The sequence below is a fragment of the Electrophorus electricus genome, chromosome 9 (assembly GCF_013358815.1).
Source record: "Electrophorus electricus isolate fEleEle1 chromosome 9, fEleEle1.pri, whole genome shotgun sequence".
In the NCBI taxonomy this organism is placed as follows: Eukaryota; Metazoa; Chordata; class Actinopteri; order Gymnotiformes; family Gymnotidae; genus Electrophorus; species Electrophorus electricus.
The window spans coordinates 1,806,279-1,822,675 of record NC_049543.1 but is presented as its reverse complement, the minus strand read 5'-3'; the positions used below and the strand labels follow the sequence as shown (position 1 = coordinate 1,822,675).

The 16,397-nt window shown below is 47.1% G+C and overlaps 1 protein-coding gene across 5 annotated transcripts; it reads right to left on the bottom strand.

The window, feature by feature from the left end:
• Positions 1-8,026: 8,026 nt before the first annotated feature.
• Positions 8,027-16,030, bottom strand: ap3m2 (adaptor related protein complex 3 subunit mu 2). Of its 5 annotated transcripts, none has more exons than XM_027025988.2 (9): positions 15,946-16,030; positions 15,124-15,412; positions 14,463-14,634; positions 13,500-13,637; positions 13,264-13,349; positions 12,596-12,729; positions 11,803-12,010; positions 10,868-11,012; positions 8,027-9,968 (listed from the first exon to the last, which is right to left on the bottom strand). In XM_027025988.2, exons 2-9 carry the CDS (start codon positions 15,394-15,396, stop codon positions 9,868-9,870), a joined length of 1,257 nt encoding a protein of 418 aa, XP_026881789.1. In that variant the 5' UTR covers positions 15,397-15,412; positions 15,946-16,030; the 3' UTR covers positions 8,027-9,867. The 5 variants fall into 5 exon arrangements, with proteins under 5 accessions (XP_026881789.1, XP_026881790.1, XP_026881787.1 ...); XM_027025989.2 differs by lacking the exon at positions 15,946-16,030 and adding an exon at positions 15,747-15,909; XM_027025986.2 differs by lacking the exon at positions 15,946-16,030 and adding an exon at positions 15,561-15,740.
• Positions 16,031-16,397: the final 367 nt, after the last annotated feature.

The following is a 16,397-nucleotide window of genomic DNA, read 5'->3' as shown; positions in this document are numbered from 1 at the left end:
CAGAACTGAAAAGGAGAGAAGGGAAATTAATGGAATTCCATGGAGTAGAAAACACGGAACCAGAACAGAAGGAACGTGGAGCTGAAGGCGTCCGTAAGTAACCAAGCACCGGATCAGAGCATGTGCCGGTCCGGCTGCGTGCCGGTTCTGTGCGAGGGTTCTGGAGCACATAACATGTCACCCACATCGGCACCTGCTCTCTCCTGACAGACTGCTACAGTTCACTGAGTAACACAGCAAAGTCCATACAGGCACTCAGAATGGTGTCGTAATCACACACACACACACACACACACACCATCACCATGTCTCACTTTAACACACTGTCTCACACACTGCTTCGATGGGATCATTAAGGCTGCATCACTAAAGAGTTGTGAGAACTTGCACCTGTGTGTGTGTGTGTGTGTGTGTGTGTGTGTGTGTGTGTCTGTGTGTGTGTGTGTGTGTGTGTGTGTGTTTGTGTGTTGAATGAAGCATTGCTGTAATAACAGAAGAATTGACAATCCTAATTAACCCTGTGACCACCTCCTCCCTTTCTAACAATAGCCAAACTAAAGCCTGCTAATCTACACATCTCCTCAGATCCCCCAACACACACACAAATGTCACATGGTCTCACAGACATACCCCAAAACTCTTTCCATTTCACTCTCTCCCACACACAAACAGATGTCCTGCACACACACAAGCTCTCTCATGCTCACACGCACAGTCCAAGCTGTTAAAATGATTCAGCTCCACACACACCATCTCCTTAAACATCGGAGTGTTGCTGTGCACATCCAACAGAAATAAGGTGAAGCACTGAAACCTGAGGCCTGAGCTACCCAACATTCACACTGAGGAAGTTTCTAGCAGCTAAAACCAAAGTCCTTCCGTAACCCACATGCTCGGAACAGCAGCAATACAAACTGCCACCTCGGCAAAGACTGCTAACTGGTTTCACCGTCATTAGCTTTATTGAGCAACACAGCGTGTACTCACTTGCTGTGTCCCCATTGGTAGAGGGGGGCTATAATGGGATGGGGTTGCCAGGCGACAGGTAGTCAACTGGGTTGGCGGGCTTGCAGGGGTCAGTCCAAGGGGAGGGTGAAATATAGTCTTCTTCATCAGTACAGTCATGGATAAGGAGTGAGGGAACTCATATTGACCTGAGACCAGTTTTGCAGGTCTCATAAAAATGTATTTTGTACAGACAGGCTGATTTTAGATCAGTGAGAAATTGACTAATGTGTGTCCTCTACTCACACATATGTGTAGAACGTCGGCTCTAAAGCACTGATATACTGAAGTCCTGACTAATAATCAATTATTAACTAATAAGATTAAATATTTAATAAATGTGTTAATTAACTGGATGAATCGGAGAGATCTTTTTTGAAAACATGCTCATTCACTTATTGCTCATTCATTCTCTTAATGTATTTGTGTAAAATCCTGAGTCCCGTTCACACTGAAATGGTGATTCCTGGTTTGTAAATAGTTAATAATGAACTAGCAAGAGGTGGAGTAATAGCTGTGTGTGTGTGCGCGCGCATGCGTGTGAGTGTGTGTGTGTGTAAGTCTCTCTCTCTCCTTTGACTCATTTGAGTGAAGTGAGGAGGTGTTTGTGAAGAACTGGGGGAAGGAGACCTCATGGTGATAAGCCCCTCTCGTATTCACACACACACACACAAAAACTTACCACTGTGCCTGTTACCCCTGTCTGTGTTACCCCTGAGTCTCTTAACGCTCTGTCTGTTACCCCTGAGTTTGTTACCAGTCTGTCTGTTACCCCTGAGCCCAACTGCAGCCTCGTCCCCATATGCAGCTACACTACTGAGTACCAAATTATTACAGCAAGCAAATCATTATTGTTATTATTGTTATTATTATTAACAGCAATAACAATAATAATGCCATTACAAGGGAATAAATAAATAAATGTATTTATTAATGTACACTTAAATAAATACATTAATAAACAAACCCCTTTGCACAAAGGAAAGACAAGAAAAGGGGCCCTCTGTGTCCCAGGGAGACTCCCACATGAGTCACGGGAGCGCCTCCAAAGGTCAAAGGTCACAGAGCCGTGCATATGGAGCGTGCTGGAGGAATTCTCCGCCGCTGTGTCTGAGAGCTTCACGCTTCTCTAGCGCACACTGAGCTAGTCAACCCACCCCGCCTCCAAATAATGTTCAGACCGCTCTCGTGATCTTGTGATCTTTCCTTTAGAAAAAGTTCAGATTTACATGGCGCAGGTCAGACATGGGGGACTCCACCTTGCTGGCTCAGCGTACGCCTGGAACAAACTTCCCGTTGCGCTTGGAAAGCGTGAAAACACATCTGGCTTTGTTTATCACATACAAAGCTCGGTCCTGGAGTAAGAAGCAACTTCCGTGAAGAGTCTTTCACAGCATAAATTAATCCAGAGCTTAATCTGGGCTGGGAACACCAGACTGCAAAACTCCAAACGTGGATACACAGGCTGGCGGTTGGCAGTGCTAAACTTCTCACATTATAGTGCACACGTGATGGCCAGCTCTCTGAGCTGGTGCTGATCCTGAGCAGGCGGTGCCACGACCTCCACAACGGCCCTTTAAGAGGGAAAGAATGTTCGAAACAAACTGGCTTTTCCATCTACAGCCCTGTATGATGATCCTGATATACCAGTCACAGAACACACACACACACACACACACATCCACTCCCCCAGCTATCACTCAGCACACAGCCCAAAGCAAACAAGCAAACAAAACAAAGAGTCGATAATCTGGCTGCCTTCGGCTGGAGCAGAGGAACTGAACCGACGAGAAACAGCCCAGACCCTCCCTCCTCACCCTCGCGCCCGGACAGGCCCCAGGTTGAACCAGCCAACCACCGCTTTCAGGTAACTGTCATAACCTGGAAGTATATCTTAACGAGCCAGCTGGAGCAAATTCCATGTCGGTCTTGCTAAGACACGAGAAAGATGCCAATGCTGAAGACAGCAGCTACAAGGCTCATTCTAGTCAAAACCTGTCAGGCTTGGACTTTAGTATTTTACACACAATGTGCACACAAATATCATCATTTCTCACACTCATTTCTCACCACACAGCAGGTGGTGTAAGGCAGAAACATAATGCACTCAACAACGGCAGGGGTGGAAGGCCTTCAACCTAATAATCTTATTAATAATAATAATAATAATACTACTAATAATAATAATAATAATGATCTTAATAACCATCATGATAAATTATATAATGCTCTCCTCAGACCTCAAGTCAAAGTTGCATAATTCCACAACACATACACAAAACACCTTCCACACATAGTAGCGTTTAAAAAGATGGCTCCATAGCTCGTGCCGTTTATCCTTACTGAGTCTCTTGAAGACACTCAGTTAACTGAGTGAAATCACTGTCATGCTCACCCATCCTGTCTGCAGGCCAGACAGCCAGGTGTCAGCCTTCTGCAAGAGGCTGAGGGTCAGGGCCATGTGATCTACTGGGGCCCTGAGCAGACACAGGACAGAGGACAAGCTAAACTCAGGACAGTCACCAGGACAGGAGCTTCGGGTCCCTTCGCTCGAACAGAGATTTGTGGACAGAGTCTGATGTATCCCATAATTCCAAAGTTAACAGCTGTGTAATGCACATTAAAAGAGATTACGGAGGTGAAGACGATGTCTGGTAAACGTAGCGTTTCTCAAAGTCAATCCAAGAACCCAAAACCTGCCTCGAACAGTTGAATGGTTTAACCTCCCATAAAACCAGAACACTCCCACGCAGAGAGGGCGGCACCCAGTACCAGACTGGGGAAGCAGAACCCCACATGTTTCTTCACTGCCAAACCAGTTCTACACAGGCAGAAGTACTCCTAGCTGTGATGTCAGGTGTATGCAGTCTCAAAGACCAGTGCAATCAGAGGGTGTGTGGCAGACAAGTTCAGGCAACACACATGTGGAATGCCTCTGAGCTGGAGCCAGAACAGGAACCCAGAGCAGGACTGATCCTGGATCAGCTGAACCCCGAGCAGAGCTAAGCCTGGATCAGCTGAACCCAATGCAGGGCTGACACAGGGTCAGCTGAACCCTGATCAGGGCCGAGCCTACTGTTACCATATCGGACCAGTCTGTACAGACTTCATTCTTGGGGCCTGTTCAAGAAGTCACAGATAAAATAAATGGCTAAGGTGAATAATTAAATGTTTAATTAGTTTAAATGTGTACATGTATGGTGTCATAGCAACGACTGTTTCTCAAAAACTACTCGACCCAACTTGTATGAAGAGTTACAACAGTTCAGTTTAAGGAGAGGAGCAGAGTTATGGCAGGGACCTTTACTGTCCCACAGTGTGGCCTTTAAATGACTGTAATTATGATTCTCATAAATGTTTCACATGAACTTGTTCTGGTGTTACATTAGTCCTCATTTTTCTCAGATGTCAGAGTGAGCAGAATAATTACACACTAACCAAAAAGGTTCGAGTGTGAACACACACACACACACACACACACACACACACACACACACACACACCTTTCCCCTCTTTGTCTTTTTTGACACAGTGTCCTAACATTCAACATTTTTACAGTTACACGGTAATTACTAGCCTACATCTGCACAACAACCAGTTCATGATCACTTATTCCATAAAAAGACTTTCAGGATTAGACAGATCTGCTAAATCATCTCAAGGAAAACCAATTAGCACAACATTTAAAACCAGAGTCCTGGCTAACAGGTAATCGTCAAATAACAACCCATGATCATAACAGAGAGTCTGTCTGCTGCCTTTAAGATCCACCACAACAATGACATGATTTAATAGATAAGAAATGTTCTTGTTTCTTATGCATTGTTTCTTATCTATACACAGGAATAATAACAAGCCATTTGTGTGTGTCTGTGTAGCTGCTTCTGGAGTATGCGCTCCCCTGGTCATAGGCCACACGCCTTACCTGCCAGGGGTCCTTCCTCTTTTTCAGCTTGTCACACTTCCTTAGCTTACAGATCTGATGGCCAATCTTCCTGTTGAGGCAACTACCACAGCTGCCGCAGTTCTCCGTCCGCCTGCAGGGGGCGCACGTCCCGCACCGTCTCCTCTTCTTCCGGGTGGGCACCGCCGGCCCTGGGAGCTCGGGGTGGGATAGGGTGTAGAGGCCGGTGTGCTGGTGCTCCGTCTGAATGTACTGCATCAGCGGAGACACCACCGCCATGCCCCTGGAACCGAGGAAGACTCTGGCATCCTCTTCATCCTGGGAGAAGTCATAGATGTCGGGTGGGGGGGGAGCCGAGGCACCCCTTGAGTTGGGCATGGTTCCTCTGCTGGTCTGGCCTAGCAGAGGCAGGGAAAGGTACGGTGGCCAGGGAGGGACACAAGGGGTTTGAGACAATTAAGGTGAGTGTCACCACAGCAGAGAGATGTGAACAAAGTAACTGCTGCTGGAGTTGAGTAGGTTGCCAACGAAAGAGGGCGACCAAAGATGGCAGAGCAAGGCTGGATGTCCCTACTGAAGGCGACTCAGGTGCTCAAGCTCTGTTCACCTGTCCTGACAGGTGACCTGCAGGCAGGCAGTACAGGGCATCCAACCAGGTGGGACCTCAGTGGCTTCATGGCCATTTCAGCTCATTGCTCCTCCAGCCTTTAGCGGACTGCGGGATACAGAAAAGAGGGGGAAAAAAATAAAAAGTGAGAGAGAGAAAAACCCTGCGTTAAAAAAGTCCTCATCTCAGCTATCGATACGTCAGTGCGGTGGGGGATGGCAGATTTGGGACTGGCTTAACATTCAGCATGCTAGCCCGAACCTGACTACATGAACCTGTCTACACAACTGTGCGGAGATGGGTGTATATGTAACTGCACTGCACGCCAGGTACTGTGATTAAACACCGAGTGTGCGCATGGCCACACTCTCCCAGTCTGGACGCACATCTCGGCACGTAGAACCGCCGCGCGACGTGCGCCGTGTGAGAACGCGCGCAGTTGCAAGGGCGAGTTCCCGCGAGGACAGCTCGCTTTGTTCGTGCTCGGAGACTCCGCTCAGCCGTCTGTAAAACCGTCAGTGAACGACCCCTCGTCATATCACATTACGGGCTGGGTCCCTCCCTGCGCTGCCCCGCGCGTCTCTTATGTCGTTTTGGGGACCACGGCGTCTCGCACCGCTCCCAAAAATACCCCCAGCCGTGGCTCCGCTACCGCGAGCCCGACACGCCTCGGCGTGGTTTGCGCCCCAGACACGATAAAGTGCTGGAGCAGCCGTGCGCGCCCTTCTCCTGCACGCCAGACAGCTGCTGAAAGGCTCGGCGCTGTCCTAACGCGGCAGGCGCAGAGCACGTGAAGCGGGAGCACGCTAGAGACGCCCGCGGCGATCGTTCGCTCCGTTCGAGCGGACGTCGCGCGCGGAGGCTATAGAAAACTGCGGGGTATTTATTTATTCACCCTAATGCAGGGAGGCTGGTGGCTGTTGCCGGTTGTTCAGAAGCGGGAAACGGTGATCCGTCCGCGCATGCCGAAGACAAAAAATGTAGCGCGCGCATCCTGGCCGAACACGCGCTGCGACGAATGAGCACGTGGCTCATTCGGCGATTAAAACCCATGCCGGGCGCTTTCGCTCGAGCGGCGGGAGAGATCGTTGTCCGCTAGAACACGCGCTGCCTGCGGCGGCCTTAAAGACCACCGAGCTACCGTTTGTTCCGCTAAATCGTGTTTGCACGCGGGCAGCAAAGTTTACTTTAAAAAAGGTGGAAAAAACGACACATCGGCACGAGACCCCCCTCCCCTCCTCCCTCTGTGAAAACAGAACCCCGGGGTGCACGCGGATAATGGCCAACCCATCAGGGGAATTTGTTACAAGTTACACCAAAGTAAACACAAAGCGCCACGGCGATTAATTACCGACTAATTAACGCATTTGTGAGTGGCGGAGCACCAGATTCCGGACATCCCCCAGTCCGGAGTTATCAGGGACCAGTGTGTATTGGGCTAATTGCACCTAATCGGCCTCTAGGCGGAATACACACCGGTCGCCGGTAGCCGCTGTCATCTGGCCGCCGTGAAGGAAACTTACAAACATCAAACTACAGGAAACTACAGCCGCGGAATAAAAAGCATGATACTACTTACCCCGAGGACGGAAAGCTCTGCGTGCGGTTGCATGGCCCTGCTGAGCGACTGAGTCTGTTAAGGTAGGACTACTTAAAACACATCTGACCACGACAAGAGTGTCCCCAACAGTGCCAAGACCCGCGCGGCGGAAAACGTAGGCGAGTGCAAGCAACAGCGTGACTCACGCGCAACGGGCCTCGCCGAGACGCGGCTGGAAACCTGCCAGCACGTCGCGCTGTAGCGTCATGAGTGAACCAGAGCTGAGAATTAAGAGAGAAACTTTCTCGTGCTTCTCGTGTCTTGAGTGTTGGGAGTTGTTGGAGGAGAGGGACGAGCCGGGACAACGGACCCACGAGGCTGGAGTAAACCGCGGACTGGAATTCAGCGACCGCGCTGGAACGAGAGGCTTAAATGTTCATCTCCAAGACAGCAGGTGTCATTCCAACCACTAGCACTAAATAGCATTATCATGAGAAAGGTTTCACATATTGGTTGCTTTAAGAAGTTTTAAACACCTTCCAACGGATAATTGCCAAATATTTTGTGCAAACTGTTCACTGGACCAAGTATTTCAGACCAAGATCAATATCACAGAAGTCAGAACAAACGCTCAGGTCAGGGACTGAGTGCCCTGTGCAACCTCCCAAATTAAACCCTAAAAAAGTTAACACTTATACGGTCTTCCTTTATGGTTGGACCGAAGTCTGGGTCCAAGCAGAACCTTTCTGCCTTCGTCCGAAGCCCCCGGGCTGAGCCAAACAGGCATTTGGTTCCAGGTAGTGTACTGTCTTTCAGAATGTTTTTTGAGGGAGAGTTCTGAGACGTTCGTGGAATCGTACAGGAGGACACTGAAAAACGCAGAAACAACTGCACGTGAAGCCAGTGAGTTTTAAAAGTATCTTCAGAAGGGGAGAAGCTCGTGCACGTGAACAAACTCAGGGATGACAAATCACTTTCACATCTTTTATTCTGCAGCACTGGAGAAACCACGTGGATTCAGGACCAACACAGAAATGAAAAATCACACACAACACAAGCAAAAGTGCAAAACAGAAAACATCCAACACAGTGCATAGTGCCAATAAAAAACAACAGGCTCCAATAAAACAGCTGAAGGGCTCGCTCAGTTTGGAGTCTGTTCCATTGGTTCCCATAACCTAGCAACCAATCCGGACCTTGGACCTCCACCAATAGGTGAAATTAAAGGGCTTCAATATTTTCATATCAGAACTGCATTATGGGTAATCCATGGGAGAAACATCCTTTCAACCAGATATGTTTCTGAAATAAACACAGGAATGTGGTGTAAAACTGGTCAGGTTGAGTGGATACTCTAAACTGTCCTGTATGAACATCACCTGTGTGTAAGTATATATGTGTGTGCGTATGTGTGCGCATGTCCAGTGATGGTTGGTGGTATATAAATGTAAATAATAATAAAAGCCGTGCTACACAGATCCAGGCTTGGTAATGGAAAGCTTGTTTACTACGGAGTGTCTGACTGATCAACAGGATCATCAGAAGAACAGGACCCCATAAACCAAATGCCCAGGAAACGTTCCCCACACATTGCGCACACACAGGAATATCAGTGCACAAACCAAACAGGAAGAAAGAAATAAACAATAAAAACACAAAGGATGAGGGAGTCGAGGAAAGAGCAGGGAAACAGATGGAATGATGGGAATAGAGACAGGGAGTGATGAATGGGAAATCCGAAGAGGCTGATGTAGTCAGTGTGTGGAGAGGGAAATGCAGAAAGGACAGAGAAACTCCAAAGACTTACACAGACTGGTGCATTACTGAAAATGCACGATTATGGGAAGAGGACCGTTTTCATAGAGGACAAGAGAGTTGAACACTAACATGTGCATGAGTTTCAGACTGACTGTAGTCCGACTGTACATTAACACACAGTCACTGTGGTCCGACTGTACATTAACACACAGTCACTGTGGTCTGACTGTACATTAACACACAGTCACTGTAGTCTGACTGTACATTAACATACAGTCACTGTGGTCTGACTACACTAACAGTCACTGTAGTCTGACTGTACATTAACACAGTCAATGTAGTCTGACTGTACATTAACACACAGTCACTGTAGTCTGTACATTAACAGTCACTGTGGTCCGACTGTACATTAACATACAGTCACTGTGGTCCGACTGTACATTAACATACAGTCACTGTGGTCTGACTGTACATTAACATACAGTCACTGTGGTCTGACTACACCAACACAGTCACTGTAGTCTGACTGTACATTAACATACAGTCAATGTAGTCTGACTGTACATTAACATACAGTCAATGTAGTCTGTACATTAACACAGTCACTGTGGTCTGACTGTACATTAACATACAGTCACTGTGGTCTGACTGTACATTAACATACAGTCACTGTAGTCTGACTGTACATGGTCCATAACTCCACTGTCTGTGTGTCTAACGTCAGTCATCCCCCAGGTCCGAGATCACCAGGAGCCGCGATTAGTGTAGAGGACTGCCCTGCGATCAGGAAGGATAACATTACTAAGGTATGACGAACTCCAAACACTACTGACTAAAACCTTTCATGAAGAAATAATAATTTCTTTAAAATCCTGAAATGCATTATTTCTAGTTAATAAACTTTAGTTAATAAAGTCCCCTCCCAGTCTTTGTTTGTTGGTTATTGGGTCGCTTTGTTGTTTGCTCGTTTACACTGCGTACAGTAAAACGTCAGCACGCGGGTGTGGATGTCGTAGTGCTCCCGTAGGCAGGGCGCCACGGAGCCATCAGCTTCTAGGTCCGGACCTGGAATTTGCCAGCCATGGTCATGTACTTGATGCCTTTAAAGGGTTTGTATTTCTCTCCATACATGTCCAGGCGATTTACCTTCAGGCCTTCAAGACAAAGAAGAAAAGCCACGTGTGACAACACAGTCTGTGCTTTACAATACTTTGCCATGGTTGCCATGGGTATAGGTATGTGGGACAGGTCCTTCGCTGAAAGAGACATTTGCATGTGAACCCACAATCCTGCAGGTTTAGGGCTCGACTAGGACCGCTGCTAACGCTGTGCAATTGCACCACCTAGTGGTCGAATCACGGTAACGTCACGAACGGTTACGTTGGCGTAACAATAGCATTATGGTTTAATAACAGCATAAAGCAGGTCACAATCACTTCATGAGAAAATCAAAAGCCTCAGGCGATGAAATGTCACGATTTGAGTTCGTATTGTCTAAACTGAAGTGGTCCTAATAAAATGGCCTGTTTTATTTTTATATTTAGCTTTTATAAAAAGTGGTACGCTTCATTTGACTGACTGCCCCAACTGCATTTCTGATCCAAGCCAAATCAGAAATTTAAAATCACTAGCTATTTTCCGATTAGAATATTTTTATAGATAGAAAATGCTCTCAGCAAATGGCCACTTGACAAGAGTTTATGCAAAAAAAACAGGATGAAGTGAATAAGACTGATCTCAGATCTGTCCATCAACAGGGTGAACATTGCATGAAAAAGGACTGGGCACAGAACTACAGGTGGGCAATACATCATACGCCATCATTATCACGATAAATTACATACAAGAAAATATACTTTTCTAAATATACTGCAGGTATTGCGAACATTCTAGTACATTCGTGTTTCATGAAATGAGAGATTTAGGTCAGATAATAGCATTTCAAATGCGTCATTACTGTTTTGTTGGGGTTCAGAGTTCAGAGTTCTTGTTCTGTAGGCAGCAGTGAGAGGAGTTGTGTGGACTTGGAGGCCCCAGGCCCCGGGACAGTTACCTGAGACGGCCATCTGTGGGATCTTGAATTGGATGTTGATGGTGGGGTTCTCGTCCGGCTTGGATGCTCCCGCCTGTAGACTCATACTGCCTTTCAGACTGGGCAGCTTCTGAGGGTTGATCTTCCCCACGTCCCAGGTCAAGAGCTGAGGACACGGACACACACACACACACACACAAGCACACACACAAGCACACACACAAGCACACACACAAGCACACACACAAGCACACACACAAGCACACACACAAGCACACACACAAGCACACACACACATGTACACAGACAAATTAGTCTTATAATATTATGAATGTAAATGTAAATATTATGTAATTATATTATCTTTTGGGGCTGTATTGCACTTGTATATTAACACTAATTCTATGCCTGCACTTAACCTAACCTTTAACCTCTGATCCTTCAGCCCTAAGTGTCTGAAAGTACTGGAGATCTGCTGCAGACGTTTCTGCTGAGAGTCACAGCACCAGTTCACCCAGTTAACACCCAGTTAACATCTAGTTCATCATAAAAGCTTCCAGCCATACAGAAACAGAAAGAAAACTATCAGTACTTTCCTTTTTTTTTGTGGATATTTTATACTGACACTCCAGCATAACAATTAAATGGGCAGAAACCCCAGTGTGTGATGGAGACTGTTCAAAAGACAGCCTCATGCACATTTCCTCACACACAGACCAACACAACAGCACGCACTGGGCAATTAATACATTCTCACTCAAACACACATACGCATACACACACACCATAAACACAAACACAGAGACAAACAGACAGACACACATGCACACATTACAAGAAATAAATACACACACACACACACAGTAGCAACCATGACACAGAGAAACGTAGCGGTGCACACAAACATACACACACGCACATCCCCACAAAGCACTGGCATAAAGGCTCCCAGTTACCTTAGTGACAGGGTCAAAGGTGTAAGTGCCCTGTGAGGGGCTGAGGTTGGCATTCAGGACCACGCGGGGCAACCGGCTGCTGACCAGCACAGACTCCACAACCTTCCCCATGGTCTGTTTGGGCCCCAGCGTCAGGTCAAAGCGCCCCTGAGAACTACCCTCCCGAAACGTGATGTTATGCTTCACGTATACGGGAATGGCCACCAGGCTGATGGAGAGAGAGAGAGAGAGAGAGAGAGAGAGAGAGAGAGAGAGAGAGAGAGAGAGAGAGAGAGAGAGAGAGAGAGAGAGAGAGAGAGAGAGAGAGAGAGAGAGAGAGAGAGAGAGAGAGAGAGAGAGAGAGAGAGAGAGAGAGAGAGAGAGAGAGAGAGAGAGAATGAATGCAGGAGTGAGAATTTGTTTATCACTTTATGTCATCTGTGCAGTATTCTAGCAGATGTAATGACAGTCCTGAAATCTTTAATTTATATTTTAGTTATTATCTTATATTTTGTTAGATATATTTTTTATTTTATGTGGATACTGGTTGAACTATAAACAATAAAATCACTCACTCACTCAGTCAGTCAATATATAGACCTTTTCCCTGTTGAGCTAAACTTCACTGATAATGATCACCATCTGGACACTACAAATCCAATCAAATTTGGTTTAATATGAATTTAGAACATGGGTTTGTGTGGTCTTGTAGCTCTATTGGATATCCCATCCTCGTAAAAATGTTTTCTAACAGCTGCAGCAGTTGCAGGTAGGCAGTGTAACGAGCTTTTTAAAAGGGAAGCATCCATCTCACTTCTGAGAGCTGACGTGGTAGGAGAGGAGCCGGAAGTTTCCGTCTGGAGGGATGAAAGAAAGAATTCGCTCAGCCTCCCAGCGCTTAAAACGCACACACGGGTGGAAACTGACATCGTCCAGCAGCCGGGGGTTCTGAGAGAGAGAGAGAGAGAGAGAGAGAGAGAGAGAGAGAGAGAGAGAGAGAGAGAGAGAGAGAGAGAGAGAGAGAGAGAGAGAGAGAGAGAGAGAGCGCGAGAGAAAGGGAGAGAGCGCAAGAGAGCGAGAGAAAGGGAGAGAGAGAGCGCGAGAGAGAGCGTGAGAGAGGGAGAAACAGGGAGAGAGAGAGAGAGAGAGAGAGAGATAGAGAAACAAAGAAAAAGAAAGAAGGCAAGAGATGAAGGATGAGAGATGAAGGGAATGACGTAAAAGAATCAAAAGGGAGGAGAGAAAACAGGAGAAGGGGAGAATGAAAGAACACTGCATGTGAGTATTGTGAAGGCTTGCAGCGTCAAACAGCTGGAGTCAAATTTAAAGCCAGAAAACGTGCCAATCCTAGATCAGCATTTGCTTGTTTATACAATGCAGACAGAAAAGAACACAGACAGAAGCCTGATCCTGGATGAGCTCTTATGTGCACATAAGACACTCAGCTGTGACTCTCGGTCTAATTAGTTTGATGAGACTCACCATAAACGACAGAGTGAGGTCAGGCATACCAGTGAGCTTCACACAAGCATCAATCACACCCTGGATCTCCGCGGTGACGGTGGAACCTGCGAGGTGCAGTGGGCGGGGCAGAGAATCCTTCTTAGTAAGACGGGTGGACTTTGATGGGTGGACTGTCAAATTAGCATATTATCGTGATATATGTAAATAAGAAAGCCGGCAGCCAGTCACTGTAACCGAGTGGGACGGGATTCTACCGGATTTATCGATGATGGCGTCAATCTCTTCCACCACATCAAAATAGGCCTCGTTGTTTGTGTACTTGACCCCTGTTCGTCGCCATGGCACCACAGAGAGCTGGCCTGTAGGAAGCTGCTCCCCAACATTAGTGCTGCCTGTTTTACAGAGCGCACATGCACACACACACACACACACACACACACACACACACACACACACACGCATGCAGGCACACAACATGAGCTGTAATGATATCATTGTTTTATTGCTAATATCAATTCCAAATAGCAAATCTGCAGTAAGTGACAGTACACTGTATAAATACAACCAGCAACCTTTATATTGTAACCACTTGTCTTTAAATGTGATAGTACAAGATATTGTGTACTACTCAACAACACTGACCCTTTCCCAGGTCACGAAAGGCTGCCAGATGCACCTCTCTGTGTTCAGCTTAATTTACTCTGTGCTTTTTAACCAACTGAAATTTGCCAGAGTATGGAAGTATTACCCAATCAGGAAACATCTTTACAAGAAGGCGTGTGAACCTGCTTGTCTGTTATTTTATGCAGAACATAGTCGGGTAGGCTCTGTCTCTGTGTGTGTGTGTGTGTGTGTGTGTGTGTGTGTGTGTGTGTGTGTGTGTGTGTGTGTGTGTGTGTGTGTGTGTGTGTGTGTGTGTGTGTGTGTGTGTGTAAGGAGGGGTGATCTATTATAGCCTGGTGGAAAATCACAAAGCCCTAAACAACAGCATGTGAAACACGGTACAGTCACACTGCTCACAAGCGTCCAGTGCTCCATTCTTCACGTTCCACCTCACCTCTCTGACACCTGAGATGGGCCGAGACGCTTTGAGAACAAGGGAGTGTTGTCTGAGCAACCGCACATGGCGGACAATCCTGCCAGGCCATTTGTCTGAATGAGTCGAGACTGAGGGGTGGCGGCGTCTGAGCGATGGGGCGAGCTCACGACGTCCTCACCTGTGATGGTGTTCACCACTGTACGCAGGATAGTGGGAGGTTTGATGAGTTCTTTCAGGATGTTGGACTCAGTAGCCAGAGGGAAGCCATTGTCCAGCATCTCCTCCAGCAGCTCGTACACCACCACCACGTTGTCTTTGATAGCTGCTTCAGTGCACACACCAAAATAGTCCTGAGAGAAAGAGAGAGACAGACAGAGGGATGTTTGCCTAAAATCCTACAGTCATGTCGATTACAATTTGAGTTCCCAGCTGTCAGTGTGGTCCTATTGTTCACTTATAGCATGGCACAAGTATCTCAGCTTTGACATTAGGACAAATTCTAAAAGGTTTTTTAAATCATACCCCAGTGGGCGATGTTCCTGTAGAAGGCTGGTGAGATGTTTGGAGTTGCGTGTTGTTGTAGAAGGTTGGTGAGATGTTTGGAGTTGCGTGTTGTTGTAGAAGGTTGGTGAGATGTTTGGAGTTGCGTGTTGTTGTAGAAGGTTGGTGAGATGTTTGGAGTTGCGTGTTGTTGTAGAAGGTTGGTGAGATGTTTGGAGTTGCGTGTTGTTGTAGAAGGTTGGTGAGATGTTTGGAGTTGCGTGTTGTTGTAGAAGGTTGGTGAGATGTTTGGAGATATGTGTTGTTATAGAAGGTTGGTGAGATTTGAATTCACAAACCTGAAACGTGTCCACAACCCGGTGCAGAAACTCGATGACGAAGAGGGGCGGAACCTCGCTCTGGATCACAGCCACGAAGAATATGCGATGGCGGAAGACGCTGATGAGGTAGTGGTGTGGGGTCGGGATGACCGGAGGGACGTTCTCTGGTTCTGTGGCGCGTTCCTGGGCCTCGAAGAAGTAGTCACACACAGATCGGCTGACTGCGCTCTTCCAATGTTTCTCCAAAAATATGTCCCCCGTGGCGTTGACGAGGAACAGACTGTGGATCATCTTGACAGCTGTCGGACTGATATAGCAAATGAAAACAAAGCATGTTACGTTACGGGCAGCCTACGCCAATGACAACCATGTAGCCCAGCTACATACCCCAACCTTTCAACCATGTAGCCCAGCTACATACCCCAACCTTTCAACCATGTAGCCCAGCTACATACCCCAACCTTTCAACACTGGGATCATGACACATATATCGCACTGCAAGATCAGACCTTGATCGCCAGAAATAGGAAACGACTCGACCTCATTTAATATTCGAAAGCATCGTGTTACGAAGCTGCTAAACCATCACCACCCAGGACAGCATTTTTCGTCGGCTGGATGAGCTACAGCCTCCATCCCACCTTCACAGCCTCCATCCCCCTTTCACAGCCTCCATCTTTCTCTCTTCATCCTCCGCTTTTTCGCGTCACAGGACTGTCTCGTGACCACCTGCCTCATTATAGTCGTCGCACGACCGTAAAAAAAAAAAAAACTACAACAAAGAAACCGCGTGTGTGTGATAACAAAACACGAAGGAAACGACAGCAACAGAGCACTCACAGCAACAACGCTCGGCAGGGTTTGGCTCCTTCAGCCTCGTGAATATTCACTGGACGCAGACGTGAAATAAGCCGTTATTCCGTGGTTCAGGGGAAATACATGACTGGCGTTTACTGTGGCCAATCATCAAACGAGACGTCATTTTACACCCTTCCCGTCGACAAAAATTACTGGTGCGCGTTACGGAAGTAAGTAAAGGATACTCCGCGGCTATTGGACGGATTGCTCAGTAAACACACTTAAGCGCGCACTGGGATTGGCTGAGGGACATGGCCGTCTCTGACACGGAACTGAATGGAGCTCCACGCTGACCGACACACACGCACTCCTGCAGAAACAGGACCTAGAGTGTTGTGCACGTTATTACACTACAACAAAACTATAGTCTCCTGTGTACACGAGTCAAGACCAATATGAACAGCAAAGTATCCCGTCATGTAGGACACGTTTGC